This window comes from Choloepus didactylus, chromosome 19 (genome assembly GCF_015220235.1).
Source record: "Choloepus didactylus isolate mChoDid1 chromosome 19, mChoDid1.pri, whole genome shotgun sequence".
Taxonomy (NCBI): domain Eukaryota; kingdom Metazoa; phylum Chordata; class Mammalia; order Pilosa; family Megalonychidae; genus Choloepus; species Choloepus didactylus.
The window spans coordinates 49,545,179-49,563,528 of record NC_051325.1 but is presented as its reverse complement, the minus strand read 5'-3'; the positions used below and the strand labels follow the sequence as shown (position 1 = coordinate 49,563,528).

At 45.6% G+C, this 18,350-nt stretch overlaps 1 protein-coding gene across 1 annotated transcript; it reads left to right on the top strand.

Moving 5' to 3' along the window:
• Positions 1–7,109: 7,109 nt before the first annotated feature.
• Positions 7,110–7,590, top strand: LOC119515467 (60S ribosomal protein L23-like). The gene has a single exon (XM_037811451.1). It carries the CDS (start codon positions 7,110–7,112, stop codon positions 7,530–7,532), a length of 423 nt encoding a protein of 140 aa, XP_037667379.1. The 3' UTR covers positions 7,533–7,590.
• Positions 7,591–18,350: the final 10,760 nt, after the last annotated feature.

Here is an 18,350-nt window from a genome sequence, read left to right as displayed (position 1 = left end):
CCTCACGAGATGAGGAATCGCTGCCCCCATCTGGGATGGGGGAACTCCGAGGCTCTTTCTCCCAAAACTGCCAGAGAGGGGAGGGACAACCAGGCCCTGAGAGGCCTTGGCAGGATGTGGGGGAGACATTGTGTCTGGGATGAACCAGAAAGGTGTGTGCACTGAACGACATTGCCCCAAGCAAGAGCATCACTCCAAGTACCGACCCCCACACACTTACCATCCCTAGCCCCAGGGTTGTGGCAATTCCCAAGCTGACTCTTTGAGGTGCTATTAGTAAGTCTTGCCTCCCACACATATGCCTAGAGCACCTTCACAGAGGGGCCTGAAGTGTAGACTTGGAATCACACCTCTGGGTCCAAATCTCAGCTCCTGCTGCAGACTGGCTGAGTGGCCTTAGACAAGTCCCTTTGAGTGCATGTCTCCATTTCAACATCTGGAAAGTGGGGGAGAGAACAATCCCCACTTCAGAGCATTGAGGTGAGGATTTAATGACACTGTATATTGAAAGACTTTAGTCTATTTGGCATATAGTTGTTACATAGGATAAAAAAAAAAGTTAGCTATTATGGTTATGTTACTCTAGTGCTTTCCCTTCATCGTTACAAATTAGGGTTCATGTTTCTATTTTATTGGTGAGGACACTGAGGCTCAGGGATGTGCCCAAATCCAGGCAGCCAGCAAGGGGCAGAGCTGGGACTCAACCCAGATGACACCAGCACCCTGTTTTCCCACTGCAGCACTCTGTGGGGGGCACCTGCCAGTTTATGCTGCGCTGTCGTGTACCTTTTCACATCTGACTTGCACCACATGGCCCATCTTCTTTGAGTCCTTTCAGAACTGCTGGGCATTGGTGGGAGGCAGAGGCTTTGACAGACCCAAGGCACAGAGAAGTGCTTTAAGTTGCTCAGTGTCACACAGCTGGTGAGTGATGGAGCTCTGGCCTAGGCCCTCTGACTCCAAATCCTGTGCTCAGATCAGGTCACTGGACCTGGCAAGAAGGAAGTCAATGGGGGAAGCAGCCTGGCATGGGAGGGTGGTGGCCCAGAAGTCAGGCTGGAGAGGGTTAAGCTTGGGAACCAACAGAAAGAGCAGGTGTGGGGTACTGAGCTGGGATGTATAGGAAAAAAAAGGGGGGGGTTGATAAAAGAAAAAAGGAAGAGTAAGGAAGCTGGAAGGGACAGAGAACGGCCATGTGGTGTTTCCTTTAAGGTTCACAAACCACAAGAAGGGATTGTTCTATGGAGGGAAAGAAGTGTGAATTGAGGGGGCAAAAGGGACAGCTCCTTTGGAACTGGATTGCCCACTGACAGGTAAGAATGTGCTTGGGGTCCCAGCATGCAGGCATAGCCCCAAAATACACATTAAAAAAACTTTATTGGTATTTGGAAGGAAAAATCCTCAAGGTAGCCAGGATGGGAAAAATCAGTTCTTTGTTAGACTTCCTCATAAAGTTATTTCAGGGTTTAGTGTGTTTGCTTTACTCTGGATAATATATGGGAAAGGGCACCATATTTTCAGTGCTTCCAGCCCCTATAGGTCTAAATCTGGCTCTGTTAGCAATGGGGAGTGACAGGGGTGGGGGAGCCCTGATGCCCAGGGAAATCCAAAGTTAAATAGGCAGTGGTCACTCAGTCCTGCTGGCTGAATGAATGAGCCCTGGGGACCAGAGCAGAGGGGGAATGTCCACACAGCACACAGAGCAACTGGCGACACAGTTTGTCCCTTTTACAAACCAAGGTATGGACTACAGTTACCATATTATAATAATAGCCAGGGGTTATGGTCAAATATTTAAGAACCAGGAGCCCAGGAGTCCACACCTATCAGAACTGGCTCTTGATAGAACTCCTGGAAGCCCCCTGCTGGGCCAGCATTAACCCTTTCAGTTCCTGGATGGGCAGGAGGGACTAGGGCTCTGGGGCTGGAAGGCTCAGGCCAGTGCCTGTTACCATAGGTAGGGAAATATTTCAGTATTTGAACAACTGGTGCTGCTGTGCTCGTGCATACGAACTGCACATCAGCCCTGCCTATAGTCCCCCTTATTAGAAGGAGGGTCTTGAGCTAAATATAGCCCCATAGAGAATGCAGTAGAACAAAGGTCTTATGGGAACACCTGTTCAGCAGTGCGTCTCAAATTTGGCTGCACATTGGAATCACCTGGGATTTTCTTTTAACTACTGATGTCTGGGTTTCATCCCCAGAGATTCTGATTTAATTGGGCTGGGGTGTGGCCTGGCCATTAGGATTTTGTAAAGCTCCCCAGTGATTCTAATGGGCAGCCCAGTTTGAGAACACTTCCATTCAGGGAGCCCCCAAAAACCAGCAAGAGACTCCAGATTAAGAACCCCTGGTTTGCATCAGTATTTCCCAAGGCTGGGGACTTAAAAAAAAACCACAACAGATTCTCAAAACTCACCTCCCGGCTTCTGATTCAGTCAATCTGCGGTGGGGCCCGGAATTGGATGGTAGCAAGCTCTGCTGGTTTAGAAATCACTGAGATAGGCAGCCCCTCAAGGGCTGTGGCAACTGAGAGAGGCTCAGAGATTCTGTCCCTTCTCCCCCACACCACCCCCAACATAGTTGAAGCAATTGAGAACCCTTTGCAAGGAAGTATCCAGAACCAATTTCCGCAGCTCTTCCTTCCCCTGTACTGCGGAGGCATTGCTTCAAAGGACACGCTCTGAAACAGAGCCCGAGACGCCCTCCCCGGAGAGCCGTTTTCTGGCTGTGCTGCTGCAGAGCCCCAAGGCTGCTGGGCCGGGCTGGGCCTGCTCTGATTGCCTTTTCTTCCCATTAATCCTGGGATACCCTCATTTAGGTGCAATCTGCATACATTTGCACATTGAGTTCCATGCTCCTCCTGCCCCCCTTCCCCTGTGGCATGTTAGTAGAAAATAAAACTAATGTATTCACAAAGCCTGCTGAGTTGTGTTGGAACCTCATGCAACGCTGGGACTTTGATACACCTGAAGCCAGGGATGCTAAGATGAAGGAAAGATGGCCCAGGCTCGGTGGGGGGCGGCCGTGGGAAGGCGGCAGAGAGGGCAGCGCTCAGAAGCCTCAGTTCCAACCCAGTTCCTGATGGGAGTCGTCACAGGCTGTCCCTGTGAGGTCCTGGCCATGACCACTGCTGACCAGAGTCCCTTGGCTCCAGCTCGCTTTCCAAGTCTGGCCTCAAGCCTTCCCAGCAGTTCTGTGAGCCTCCAAAAAACCCTTATGATACATTTCTTTTTGCTTAGAATAGCAGGAACCAGTTTTGATTACTTGCAAGCAAGGGCCCCCATTGACACAAGGACCATTCTCTTCCTTCCCCTCAACCCCCTGAATATCCAGTTTTGATTGCAAGCACCACCAGCCTCACTTCCAAAAGCCTCCTGGATATCATTTTCTGAACGTCCCAGTGCCACGTGGTTCAAAACCACTCCTCCACAGCCCTGCTCCTCCTGGGCTCCCTCTCCTGCTTTTTATTCATGGCACCCTCTCTTCCTAGGCCCCCAATTGCCTAGGTAATCTTATAGTACCCCCGTCCCATGTCATCCAAATAGTTGGCAACTTGGATAGTCCCCAAACCCATCCCCTCCCATCCTCTGCATTCTCAATGCCATTGCTTGAACTTCAGATCTGCCATTTCTCACCAATTATTGCAATAGTTGAGCCCCCAGAACTCACCCTCCCAGGTTCATCTCTTGGTCAGCTCTTTCTGACCATGCTCAGAAAGTTTCCATAGCTCCTGTTTTGGTTTGCTAAAGCTGCTGGAAGGCAAAATGCCAGCAATGGATTGGCTTTTACAATGGGGGTTTATTAGTTCACAAATTTATAGTTCTTATGGCCATGAAAATGTCCAAATTAAGGCATCCAGAGAAAGATAACTTGACTCTGAAGAAAGGCCGATGGCATCTGGGGTTCCTGTATCACATGGGAAGGCACAAAGCAACGTCTCCTGGCCCTTCTCTCCAGACTGTTTCTAGGCTTCTGTCTTAGCTTCTCTCTCTCAGCAACTACATCCTTGCTTGTTTCTCCCAGGGTATTTCTCTCTAAGCATCTGGGGGTTCTGTCTTAGCTTCTCTGGGGCAAACTCTGGATTTCATCTCTTAGCTTCTCTCCTGATTCTGGTTTCAATGGCTGACTCCTAAATGTCTTTGGGCGTTCTCTCTAAGCGTCTCTGTCTGTGTCAGCTCTGAGCTCTCTGCCTCCCTCAACTCTCTTAAGGACTCCAGTAAATGGATCAAGACCCATCTTGAACGGGCAGGATCACATCTCCAAGGAAATAATCTAATCAAAAGTCTCACCCACAATAAGTCTGCACCCACAAGATTGGATTAAAAGAACATGGCTTTTGTGGGGTACATAATAGATTCAAACCAGCACAGCTCCCTAGTACCTCCAGAATGTAGTCTGAACACCTTTCCCTTCACCCTCCAGAAACGGGCCCCAACTTACTTTTGCAATCATCATTGTAATTAGAGCCAGAAAAAAAATGGCAATGTTGTCTAGTGCCCTGCTACACAACGTGTAATTCATGGACCTGCAGCACTGGCGTCACCTGGGAGCTTGTTAGAAATGCAGAATCTCGAGCTGGATCCCAGATCAGCTGAATCAGAATCTGCATTTTAACAAGATCCACAGTAACATTTGAAAGTTTACTGACCCCAGTGGTATCCAGAGAGACACTCATAGGAACAAGATCTGTAATCGCCTTGCTGGGCCAGGAACTTGACTTTGTTCTGACGGAACCATCGAACTCACAGGAGTCTGGGATACACAGCAAATGACAATTCTGAACAAGCAAATGAACTTGACTTCCCAAGGCTATTAAGAAGGCCTAACTCACAGATATTAGCAAATAAAAAGGTTGCCTGAGATGGCTCCTGATGAGAAAGGCAGGGTTCTTATTTCTCATTTCCATTCAGCAAACATGAGCTCCTGCTGGATGCCGGGCTAGGCTGGACATACGGAATTGAAGGAGACGTGAGCTCTGTCCTGTAGGAGAGCACAATCCAGGAAGGGAGACAGACCACAAAGAGATGCATTCAATCACTGGGCACCCACCTCCCACACACGCACTCCACTCCTGGAACCTCAGTTCCTGAAACAGACCAGGCCCTGGCCCCTGTGCCTTTGTACTCCATCTCTCTCTGCTTCAAACCCTTCCCACGCTTCCCTCTCTGCCCTCCCCCTTTGCCTGGATAAATCTTATTCATCCTTCAGATTTCAGCTGAGATGTCATTTCTTCCAGGAAAATGCTGTTAACAACCCAACTTGGGAAGGGGGCCTCTTCTGTGCTCCCATGATCCCTCCCCCGGCCCACCACTTCCCTTATTGTGGCATTTTTCACAAGTTGGAGTGAATTTCCTGTTTATTTGTCTATCTCTCCCTGCAGGCTGAGAACATCTTGAGCTCTCTGTTATCCGTGGTGTCCATTGCATTCTCAGGTATTTCTTAAATATAGAAACACAGCAGTAATTCTAGCCGGCTTTTTCTGAGCTCACGCTCTATGCCAAAGCACTAACTTAAGCATTTATATGTATTAATTCATGTAATCCTCACAACTACCCAGTCAGGTGGATTCTGTTATTTTTTAATTTCACAAATTAAGAAATAGAGGCACAGAGAAGTTAAGCAATTTGTCCAGGGTCACACAGCTAGTAACCTAGTCCAGTGGCAGAGTAGGGATTCAGACCTAGGCAGTCTGGCTCCAGACTCTGCAAGTTGGAATAGGTGATGATTAACTCTAAGGAGGAAAGGTCAGAGGTCATAAAAGGCTTCAGTGGGAAAAACGCCTTAGCCAGGTTTTGAAGCATGAATAGGAGTTTGCCATATGGACAGAGAGGAGCAGGGCTTTGCAGATTTAATGACTTCCAATCTGGGTCCCACCTGTCAGTGCAAAAGGATTTACCTGAATTGCAAGTGAAAGGCAAGTGATAGCACTCCAGACACTGATCAACAAGGCCTAATGGGGAATGCCAGGTCCGGTTTCAGGCTGAGTCACCCATGGGCAAGCTGGGGCAGATTACACACACCCGAGGCTCTGGTCCTTAGGTCCTTGCATGGGTGAGAAGTACACTCCCCTTGTTCCTTGCCCCAAGGTTCAAGGCTTCCCTCTGAACCGCCACTCCTTCCTGAGCGATTAGCTCACCTCCTCAGCCAGCACACCTTTGGGCAGGTGTGAGCTCAGAGTGCCAGGGAGCTTTCTCTCTTCCTTACAAAACACCCCAAAATCCTACCTCGGGCTGTCCTCAGCCCGACTTTACAGATTCAAGGATCCTCCAACTTTTAAAACCACAGAACCCTTTGGAAAAACTCCATCTCAATGGAATCCAATAGGTAAATCTGGGGAGAAGAGAGTGCAGTTTGGCTCCCCATTTCCACTGCCTCAGTCCCTGAGAGGGACTAGAGCATGTCTAGTCCAGCCACCTCATTTTACACGTGGGAAAACTGAGGCCCAGTGGAGGGGACTTGCCAAGGACACACAGTAAGTTGGGGCCAGCACCAGCACAGGCTCTCGGGTCTCCTGATTCGGAGCAGTGCTCTTCTCCCTAAACAGTGCCATCTCTCCTGTCCTCTCAGGACAATCTAGAAGACTCTTCATCCACCTCATTCACACTATTCATTCATTCATTCATTCAGCACACCTTTATTAGGCTCCTTCTAAGTGTCAGGCACTAGCCAGGTTCCTGGCCTCAGGGGGTGACAAACTGATGTGGACACAAACACAGCAGCAGATGTTTACAAAACCACCACAGAGACCATGTCTGTCTTGTTCACCACCATATGCCCAGGGCCTAGCACATAGTAGGTGCTCAATAAATATGTGTGGAGTACGGAGAAAGGAGTGACAGGGGCATGGTGGGTTGACAAAGTGGGAGGGTCATGTTTGTCTTCAGAGCCCCTCCCTCACCCTCCTCTCCTTTCCATCACTCAGCAGCACCTGGAGAATGAAAAGAAAGCTCAGTCCCCTGCTCTGCCTGAGTTCCCAGCTTTGTGCTTGCATTGATCTAGACCTAGTTTGTCTGATACACTGGCCAGGAGGCACATGTTGCTATTCCAGTTTAAATTAAATAAAAGTAAATAAAATTAGCCTTTTCTGCTGTTTTCCGGCATCCAAGATGTCGAAGCGAGGACATGGTGGGTCCTCCAGTGCAAAATTCCAGATTTCCCTGGGTCTTCCTGTGGGAGCCGTGATCAATTGTGCTGACAACACAGGAGCCAAAAATCTGTATATTATCTCTGTAAAGGGGATCAAGGGACGGCTGAATAGACTTCCTGCTGCTGGTGTAGGCGACATAATGATGGCCACAGTCAAGAAGGGCAAACCAGAACTCAGAAAGAAGGTACATCCAGCAGTGGTAATTCAACAACGGAAGTCATACAGGAGAAAAGACGGTGTGTTCCTTTATTTTGAAGATAATGCAGGGGTCATAGTAAACAATAAAGGAGAGATGAAAGGTTCTGCCATCACAGGTCCAGTTGCAAAGGAATGTGCAGACTTGTGGCCCAGGATTGCATCCAATGCTGGTAGCATCACATGATTCTCCAGTGTATTTGTAAAAAAATAAAAACCATTAAAATTATTTGCTCCAAAAAAAAAAAAAAAAAAGTAAATAAAATTAAAAAAATTCAGTTCTCCATTCTCATTAGCCACATGTCAAGTGCCCAATAGCCACATGTGGCTTGTGGCCGCCATATTGGACAGCACAGGTTCTAGAATGTTCGTATCACTGCTGAAAGTTGTAAGGGATGGTACTCGTCTGCCGCAACAACTTCCAGATTTTGGATTTCAAGGTCAGTACATTTTCAAAAATATTTAGGAATTAACAACTTTCATTTTGCCAGAAAATTTAAAAAGGAATAATAATAATAAAGAAAACAAATATTAAAAATAAAGTGAAATTCTTGATTGGGTCTTGGTTTTTTTTAAAAAAGAAAAAGACCCATATTGAAGGATATAACTGGAGAGATTTGAATATGGATTGAATATTTGATAATAGCATTGTATCAGTGTTAAAATTCCCAACTGTGGTAATTGCACTGTGGTTATGCAGGAGAATGCCCTTGTTCTTTGGAGGTGCATAGAGAAGAATTTAGGGGTGAAACGTCAGGATGTCTGCAACTGACTCCCTTGTGGTTCGGGAAGAGAGAGAGAGGGAGAGAAAACAAATGTGGCAATATGTTAATAACTGGTGAATCTCAGTGAAGGTTATAGGAGTGCTCATTCCCAAAACTATTCTGAAGGTTTAAGATTTTTTTCAAAATAAAAAAGTTGGAAAAAAAAAAAGAGGTCAAGATAACAGTTACTCTACAGATGTTGGTTACATGTATGTGTTCACTTAGTGAATATCCATCAAGCTGTGCATTTGTGATCTGTGCACATTTCACTATATGTGTTATACTCCTATAAAAGATGTACTTAGAAATCAGTTAATCAGTCATTGGGGGAAGCTGGGGAAAGAGTAAATGGGAACTCTGTACTATTTTTACAAGTCCTATGTGACTCCAAAATTCTTTCAAAATAAAAAGATTTTAAAAATCTAAAAAAAAAAAACAAAAAAAACAGTAAACCAGAAAGATCATCTACTACCACCATTAATTTATTTAAATTTTTAAAATAAAAAGCATAGTGAGGACATATTCTCAAAATAAAAGAGAGACTCTTCCCTGCCCCCTACCTTTTGCTAAGAATTCTTGAGAAAAATCTCATCATAGATAAGCACCAGCTGCAGTCTGACTGCATCAGGATCACCTGAGGAGCTTTAAAAAAAAATACAGAATTCCAGATAGCTAGTTGGCTAGGAGAGAATACAGAGTCCAGAAATAGACCAGAACACATGTGAGAATTTAGTATATGGTAAAGGTGGCATTTCAAATCAGTGGGGGAAGACAGATTATTCAGTATGGTGTTGGATCAATTGGCTAGTCATTTGGAAATAAATAAGGCTGTATCTCCACCTGTCCTAGTTTGCTAATGCTGCAGAATGCAAAACACCAGAGATGGATAGGCTTTTATAAAGCGGGGGTTTATTTCACTACACAGTTACAGTCTTAAGGCCACAAAGCATCCAAGGCAACACATCAGCAACCGGGCACCTTCACCGGAGGATGGCCAATGGCATCCGGAAAACCTGTTAGCTAGGAAGGCAGCTGGCGTCTGCTCCAAAGCTCCGGCCTAGAAACGGCTTTCTCCCAGGACATTCCTCTCTAGCAAGCTTGCTTCTCTTCAAAACATCACTCCCAGCTGCACTCTCTTTTCTCTCTTTGAGTCAGCTCATTTATATAGCTCCACCAATCAAGGCCCACCCCGAATGGGTGGGGCCACACCTCCATGGGAACATCTCATCAAAATTATCTCCCACAGCTGGGTGGGGCACACTCCAAGCAAATCTAACCAGCACCAAAACTGTCTGCCCCACACAAGACCACAAAGATAATGGCATTTGGGGGACACAATACATTCAAACTGGCACACCACCTCATTCCTATCACCAAAATAAATTCCAGATGGATGAGAATTTCAATTTTAAAAAACCTAAAAGTACTAGAAGAGAATATGAAATATTTCCCTTCGATAATCTTGAGGTAGGAACTGCTTTTAACAAACATGTACTGTATACTTACTCTCTACCTAAACTTGTGCTTGGTCCTGAAGAGGGGGACAAATGGAGATGCTTGCCCTCCAGGAACTCACATTTTAAGGAGGGAGATCTAGAACAATGATTTATTCCCGGGTTTTAGGATTTTACTGATCATGAATAATAATTTAAAAATTCTTTGCTTTTTAAATAATCTTAAAATGGGGAAAGCATTTCTATGCACAACCCAAAATCTCGAAGCCATTATGAAAAAGATTAATAAAATTGGCCAAATAAAAACAGCCCATGGGGGAAAATTTGCAACATAAATTAGAGACAAAGAATTAATTTCCCCAATATACAAAGAATTCCTACAAATCAACAGACAAAGATAAACAATCCAGAGTTTGGTGAGAAAACAGAGCAATAGTTAACTTCATACATCATTGGTAAGAATGTAAATTGGTTATGGTTAAACTTTGGGGAATGCAATTTGGCAATAATTTAAACAGGTATCTTTTGACTCAGCAGTTTCACTGCTGAGACTTTTTTTCTTACAAATATACTCGTAGAAATGTTCATTGTGCTATTCTTGCAACTCAAGCAAACATACAGGTTCAAGGATGCTTATTGCAGTAACATTTATAATAGCAAACTAACTGAAAAAACCTAAGTGCCCATCGGTAGGGAACTGACTAAATACAGTACATCCATAAAGTGGAATCCTACCCAGCCATCAAAAAGAATGAGGTTTATCTATGTGTGCTTGTGGAAAACTATCCAAGACAAAACTATTAAGGGGGGAGGAGGGAAGCAATGTACACACTATCAGTATTATATGATGCAGTGTGTGCATATTCTTAAAACATTCTTATAACTAGAGGGCACACAAGGAACTGTACCAGTGGTTACCTTTAGGAAGTGGCACTGAGATCAAGGCACAAAGGAGAGAGACTTTTACCTGAACTTTATACCTTTCCACACTCTTTGAAATTTTTTAAACCAGGAATGTGTATTACTTTTTAAGGTTAAATATGAAATTCTGAAACAGCCTAGGCATAGGAAACATGTAGATAATTATAAAGCAAACCCAGGTTTCCACTACCCAGTGATTTCACATGACAGATGCAATTTGAAGGTTCCAAGACTCAGTTCTCCTCCCTCCCTAGAAGCAACACCTTCCTGAAGTTAGTTACCAAACATGTCTTTATTCCCATGCATGTTTTTAATCTTTTATTACTTCCATGTTTTATTCTTGTTATAAATAGTATGGATCTAAATACTGTAACTCTTAGACACAGGCAAGTAGGGTCTTGGACTCCACACTTAAGAGGGGACCCCTCTGGCTCTCCTCTGTCTGCACCCTCTCCATGGAGCAAAGAGTCCAAGAGGCCAAAGGAATGGACACACCTGGGGCCTGTGAGACTCATACAGACCACACTTGGGGTACCCAGGACCCCCAAATGGCCTTGAGCCTGGCTCCAGCATCCATGCAGTTCTCTTCTTAGAGCCCCTCCTTCTAAGGGCAGACAATCTGCCTATGTGTGCAACCCTAGTCTAGGGGGGTGAGGTGGGGGAGCGGATGAAAACGGGCTCTAGTGTCCACACACTTGAGTATGGGGTGGGGAATAGAGATGGGGTTGGACCTCCGTTTGTATTCTTGCTTTGGACTCTCTTCCTCCCACATACAAATAAAATCCTGGGCATTTGGCAACTTGCTTTTCCACTCACAGTTACATTTTGAGCTTTGTCTATGTTAATGTCTATAGCTCCAGTTTATTGATTTTCACTCCCATACAGTATTTCTTTAAAGTTTTAAAAGTTTCGTATCCCTGGCCTCACACCCAGAAGATTTCTGAGGTTGGGGAAGGGCTGGCTGGGGCAGAAGCATCCTGTATCTTCTGGAAGCTCTGCCTATGCAGCTCAGCAGCCCGGTTTGGGCAGCACGGGGAGAGAAGCCCTTCTTGGGATGTCCCCGGCCTGGCGCTGGCCCACCCTGCCACTCTCTGCTACCCCTGCACGTGGCCCCAAGGTTTTGCCTGGATGGGCCATTCTCTGCTCGGGTCACCAGCCAGGCTCACTGGTTCCGGTAGGGGAGACCTGGTGGAGGCAACGGGCGCCCCCTGCTGGAAAGAAACAGAAGCGGAGCAGAACCGTCCCTCCATCCCTTCACTTGGACACAAATTATAGCCATCTCTTCTGGTCTCAGAAAAGTTCAACATAACACAGACATTCTAATAGCTTCCATTTATGTAACCTTTATTAGAGATGGACTGCAGTGGTTGAAAAGTCAGCCTGGGCTCAAATCCTCAGCCCTCCACTGACTCTCTGTGCAACCTTTGGCAAATCATTGAGCCTCTGAATAGCTCCGTGTCTCATGAATAAAATGGGGGCGGTAATGTCACTTCCCTGATGGGACCGTTTCAAGGCTCAGAGTCAATAATGTAAAAGCGATTAAATGTTGCCTGGCATGCAGCAGGCCCTAGTTATTACTGGATGCCAGACCCAGAGCTAATGACTTCTCACCGGGACTGAGTGCTCGCTTGTGCCAGGGGTTGTTCTATAGTCTTTCTGCTGATTGGGCCACTTAATCATTGCAACTCCACCAGGTGAGGACTGTCATCTGCACACCCACTTTAGAGGTGAGAAAACTGAGGCACAGAGAGATCAAGCAACTTTCCCAAAGGCTCACAGCCTGGTGATGATGAGTGTGATTTGAACCCAGGCGATTGTACTCCAGAGCTCACACTTTTAACCCCTGCATCCTCATATCAGTCCAGTGAGGCAGGTATTATAAAGATGGGGACATTGAGACTCAGAGAGGTGAAGTGACTTGTATCAGATCACACAGTGAATAAGTACTTGAGCCCTGGCCTGGATTTGACCCAGTTCTGTTTCCCTGCATTGTCTCATGTGATACCGTGATAACCCAGCAGGCATGGTGACCCTGTGTGACAAGTGAGGATGCTGAACTAAGATAGTTGAGTGACTCGCTGAAGGTCACAGAGATAGTTAGTCCAGAGCATCTTCCATTGGGGGCGGGGCTCAAGGACACTGTTCTGGGCCAGCACCTCCGTGGTGCCTGCAGCAGCTCCCGGCCATCTCTTGTCTTTATAATCACGGCACCTCTTCCCAGAGAGATGAGTTTAGCATCACTTGCTTCTGGGCCATCCTCAGCACTGCTGTCAAGGCTGTGGTCTCAAGTTGTCACTCAGCCTGAGCTTTGCCTCAACATTGGCTCCTGGGGCCTCCTGGATGGCTTGGGGCTCAGAGACCTTTCCCTGCCCTCTGGGAGGCAGTTGATACAATGGAAAGAGCAGGGGGTTGAAGCCAGATGGTGCAGGATTCAAGTCCAGCTGTACCCCTTCACTTCTGCACAATCTTTTTTTTTTTTTGATCTTGAAAAAGAACAATTTTTTTATTTCAATCTTATTATTCTGCACAATCTTGAGCAATTTCCTTACCTCCCTGAACTCCCGTTTCATATTCTCTAAAATGAGGGCAATGATTGGAGATTTGCAGGCTGCTGTGAGGATGGAATGTGATAAGGTACGTCAGCACCTGGGACATAGTAGGTGCTCAGTAAATGTCTGATGCTCCCTTTGTTAGTCATTTGCTCCAGACCCTTGCCTCTAGCTGGGCACACCTCCTCTCCATAGGCCCAGCACTCTCCACCTTCACTTCCAAGACAGTCCCTTGACCTGTATATGTCTGGGTCTTAGTGCCAGGGTTGGGCTGGTGTTGTTAGACATGTGTCCTCTGTGGCTGGGGAAGGTCACACAAGTACTGAACTGCAAGTGGAGTGGCATTATCATCCAGTCACCATCCAGTGGTCCAGCAAAGATTGACTGGGCACCTTCTATGTGCCAGTAACTGTGCTTGGTAATGAGATGACAGTGGTGAACAAAAAAGACATCCCATTTGATATATATATATATTTTTGGGAGCTCACCCATTCACTGTCCAGCCACTGAGTAGGCACTGTCCATAATGACACCAGCCACAATTATTGAGCACTTGCACTGTTTTCGATACACTGTTTCACTTAATCTTCACAGCCTCCATATGAAGTATTAGTATCACCCTCAATTTTTGGTGAGGAAACAGAGGTGGAAAAAGTTAAGTAACTGAAAGTGGAGCTGGCATTTGACTGCAGACAGTTTGGGTCCAGGGCCTTTGAGCTTAACCATGCTGCCACCTGTTCTCCCTTTTATTCCTCAAAGTTCCCTGTGAGTGGGAACTAATGTTATTCCCATTTTACAGATGAGGAAACTGAGGCTCAGAAGGAATGAAGCCTGTCTAAGGTCACACGGCATATAAATGAAAGTGCTGGGATATTCAGACTTCTTGGTTTAGTCTGTTTCCAGAGTTCTCTGCCCCATGTTATCCTACCAGGAACTGATTCATTTAACAATCATTCTCTGCCGAGCAGAGAAACAACTGAGACCCAAGTCTGGTCTTGGGGGCTTTAGTATGTAGAGGAGGATGGGAGGTAACTGTCAGCATTGCAATGTAGTATATGTTATGACAGAGATAAGTAGTGTATGTTAGGGGAGCTTGCAGTAGGGAGATAGTAACTGCACTAGGAAGGAGTCAGGGAGGCTTCCTGGAGGAGGTGATGCTTAAGTGGGATATGGAAAGATAAGAGCCTAGAAAGACCACATGGACCTGGGGAGTGGGGTGGCCTGACAAAGCAAACATGATGTGGTTCCTTCCTAGGTATGGGAATGTGTGTGCCAGTTAATTTCTTCTGTTTGCCTTAAATCCATTCTCTGCCCTTTTGCTGCTCTGTTTCAGAATGGTTTGATCTCTACAGACGTTTCCTGGGTTTCCTTGTCAATTGACTTCTGGCTAGGCTCAGCCAATGGGAAGCCCTGGTGAGACACTAGAGGGTGGGAGGGAGAGAGAAGCCAGGATATTTCTTCCCCCTCTTCTGCCTTGGGAGGGGAGTGGGGTGGGTGGCCTTAGCAGCTGCTGTGACTCCTCCATGTTCTTAGCTCCTGCCGAATGGGCCCATGGTGGTACCAGCTTCCCTCTGAGTAGCTCTGGTTCCTGGTCTCTGGAAATACCTTCTCCTCCCTCGATGCCTCCAGCCCTAGGAAAGACAATGACTTCCCTAGGTTGCTAATCTCAGGTTTGCCTCAACTTCCCTGGTCACTCTTTCTGTCCTCTGAACACCTTTGTAACTAATTCCCCATATTAAATTCCATCTTTTGAATCATCTGTCATAGTCTTGTTTGCCTGACTAAACTCTGATACTGTACACCTGTTTCCTTGTCTATAAAATGAAGGTTCATTCATTCATTCATACAACAAGTGTGCATCTAGCAGCTAATTTGTAACCCAAAGCCTGTGCTAAATGTTGAGGATACCAGAAGAATCAAGACAAATGAAAGGAAATGAAAATCCAGGCCTTGCCTATCCTTCATGTCTGTAATAATCAGATGAGATATTTGCATAAATGCCACCTGAAGCCTGGGTGTCAGGAATTACCATCATATACAAACAAGCAAACACTTTCGGATTTCAGCCTGTTTTCTGAATCTAAGTGTTCTGGTCCTTGGGACAACCCCCATTAGCCACAACCCCTGCCCCACTCCAATCCTGGAAAAGAAAGATTTAGGGCAAAAAAAAGGAAGCCTTAATTTACACCATGGGGAGTCAACTTAAGGGACTCATTATCCCAAGTGGTGGTACAATTTTAAGTTATAAATAGGTTTTTTAAAAAAAGGTTTAGCTAAACCATAGATGACAGTGCCTGGAGAAAGAAGGTAGAGATGAGCCCCAGAGCACCCACCTGCTGAAGGCCGACTCTCAGCCCTGCTGCCTTCCTGCAGTTTCAAGTACGATAGAAGGAGCACTGGAGTGGAAGTCAGGAAGCTAGGGTGTGAATCCCAGCTCTGCTGATGGTCAAGTCACTTTGCTGCTCCTAAGGCTCAATTTTTTTCATCTGTAACATGGAAATATTGAGAGTACCTACTATCTCTGGTTGTTGTAATGATAATTTTAAAATGCATATAAAGCATGTAATGCAGGGGCTGGTACTTGTTAAATACTCAATAACCATTAGCTAGTAGGACTGTTAACTATTGCAGGAGGAGTCGCGGCCCTTTCCCTTATACCAGGAAACCCATTGCCATGATCCCGTCTGCCTGCTACTTGCTGTGTGATCTTGAGCAAGTCACTTCTGCTCTCTAGCTTAAGTTTCCTCATCTGTAAAATGGGAAAATAGTAACCACTCCAGAAGACAGCTAAAGCATCATCTAAGGACAAGGTGTTATTGTATGAGAGATGGTACAGCAATGTAAAAGTGTGGAGTGTGGAACCTGGATTTCAAACCTAGCTTTGACCCTTACTTAGGTAGATCCCCTTACTGTTCTGTGCCTCAGTTTCCTTATATGTAAAATGGAGATAATAATGGCACCTACCGCACAGGATGGTTTTGAGGAGTAAATAAATTAGATAAAATGCTTAGAAGAGTACTTGGCACAGGGTATTTGAAATGTTACGATTACTAAGCATATTTCACATGGTGCCCACATTGTTTGGGACTTTGGAGTCAGACAGACCTGGGTTTGTATCCCAGCTCCCCTGTCTTGACCATGTGACCTTTGACAAGTCACTTCCCTTCTTCCTCTCTACAATGCAGGATAACAACACCTCTGTTTCCTTGAGAATATAGCATGATGCAGCAAAGTACCCCTATAGTGCCTATCACTTGGTAGGTGCTCATTTCAAGTATTTTCCCTCCTCTTTCCCTCTTGACTCCTCTGCTTTGTGCATTCTTCTCAAAGGTCCATGTTAATGTCCTTCTGACCCAGAGGCCCTTCACTGCCTTTAGAAGTCTCCCTGACAAAGCTGAGGCCAGTTCTGCAGTGTGTGCTCTGGAGGGAAGAATTCTGGATTAACAGTCAGAAAACCAGGGTTTGCTTGTCTTTGTAATGGAAGGATTCTGATAAGTTGTTCTAAGGCACCATGGGCCCTTGGGCCATGAGCTTTCTCTCTCTGGGCCTTGGGCTCCCCTTCAGTTCCCTGATGGGGGTGTTGCCTTCTGTACCATAACATTCTACAGACTGGTGAATCAGTAGCAAAGACTAGGGTTTTGATTTGAGTCTTAGCTGGGCTAGGAATGAGAATGGGTACCATGGAGCTACTCCTGACTACCCTGACATCCTTGGGGCAGATGACTTGGTCAGAGGCGGGATGCATCCAACAGGGCATAGGTACATGGTGCACAAGACAAGGGTATGCTTCTGAGAGGCTGAGGTATCAGGACCACACTGGAAAAATGCCCGGGGAGTGCAAAGTCAACCACTCCTTGTGCCAGTGCTGATCTAACTCTCCAGGAAGGCTCTGGGGGTCCAGTCCTGCTAATGGTGAGAAAGGGGTAGATAACCCCCCCCATACTCAGGTGCACACAAATGATAACAGTTCAAAGCACACACACACCCTTTCTTTTTTTCACTTTAAACTTTTTATTTTGAAATAATTTCAATTTTATAAAAAGTTGCAGATATAATCAAACCCCATAGAGACAACTCCAACATACCCCCACCCTACCAGATACCCAGATCCACCAACTCTAACACTCTGCCACATCTGCAGTATCATTCTGCCTGTCTATACAACTATCTATCAATCTATCAATTTCCTGAACATTTGAAAGTAGGTTGGATACCTCATGCTACTTGAACACTTACTATTTACATGTACATTTCCTAAGTACAAGGATCTTCACCCATAACCACCTTAAGTGCAGTTATCAAATTCAAGAAATAGAAATTTAACATTGATATAAAACTTCCAGTCTATATTCCAATTGTTTCATATGTCCCAGTAATGAGCTTTTTCTCCTCCAACATTAGATCTCATCTAGGATCACATACTGCATTTTATTGTCATTGTCTCTTTCATTGTTCTTTCTATTTTTACTTAATTATGGAAACATATATTATATATATGCAAACTTTCACATCTCAGCCACTCCCAAGTGTATCATTCATTGGTATTAATCACAGTCACTTGTGCTTGTACCACCATCCATTACCAGAGCTTTCCCGGCACCCCGAAGAAAAATCCTACCCTACATGCATTATACATTAACTACTCATTCCCCCCGCACACAGCCCTCTGGTAACTTGTACTCTATTTTCATTCTCTATGGATTTGCATATTCTCTGATATTTTCTTTTTAGCACGTTTTCTCTACAGAAGTTTTTTGAGATTCTCCCCCACCCCCCAAATCTATGATTTTCACTTGAGGAAAACAGCCGGTGCAAACAGAGACTTAGGGGCAAAGCCAGGGCACAGGACTCCCTCTCTAGTGCTCTTCCATTGCAAAATAACTTAAACAGAAGGTGGTCCCAAAGGTGGCATTTCCGGCATCAGCAGGAGGGGCATACCTTTTCTGAAGATCTTTAAATACAACTTCACCATCTACACTGAGCAGAGGACAGAGGTGGGAGGATGCCTCCACCTCGCGCTATACTAATTTCATAAATAAGTACATAAAGCCCACTGAGGGCCAGGCCTTAACTCCTCTCCACTTCCCCAACCCCGGCCACCCAGGCTTGCCTCATGAGACCTCTTACCCTAAACTGGTCGCGTTACAGCAACTTCCCATCTCTGGGCCTCAGTGTTCCTGTCTGTACATCAAGGATTATATGCTCCCCATCCCCCACAACACATTAAACCTCATCGGGGAGGATCCGAGTAGGTTTGATAAGAGAGTTAAGTAATCGGCAAAGAGCCAAATGTTATGACAGATAACATTTATTCCTC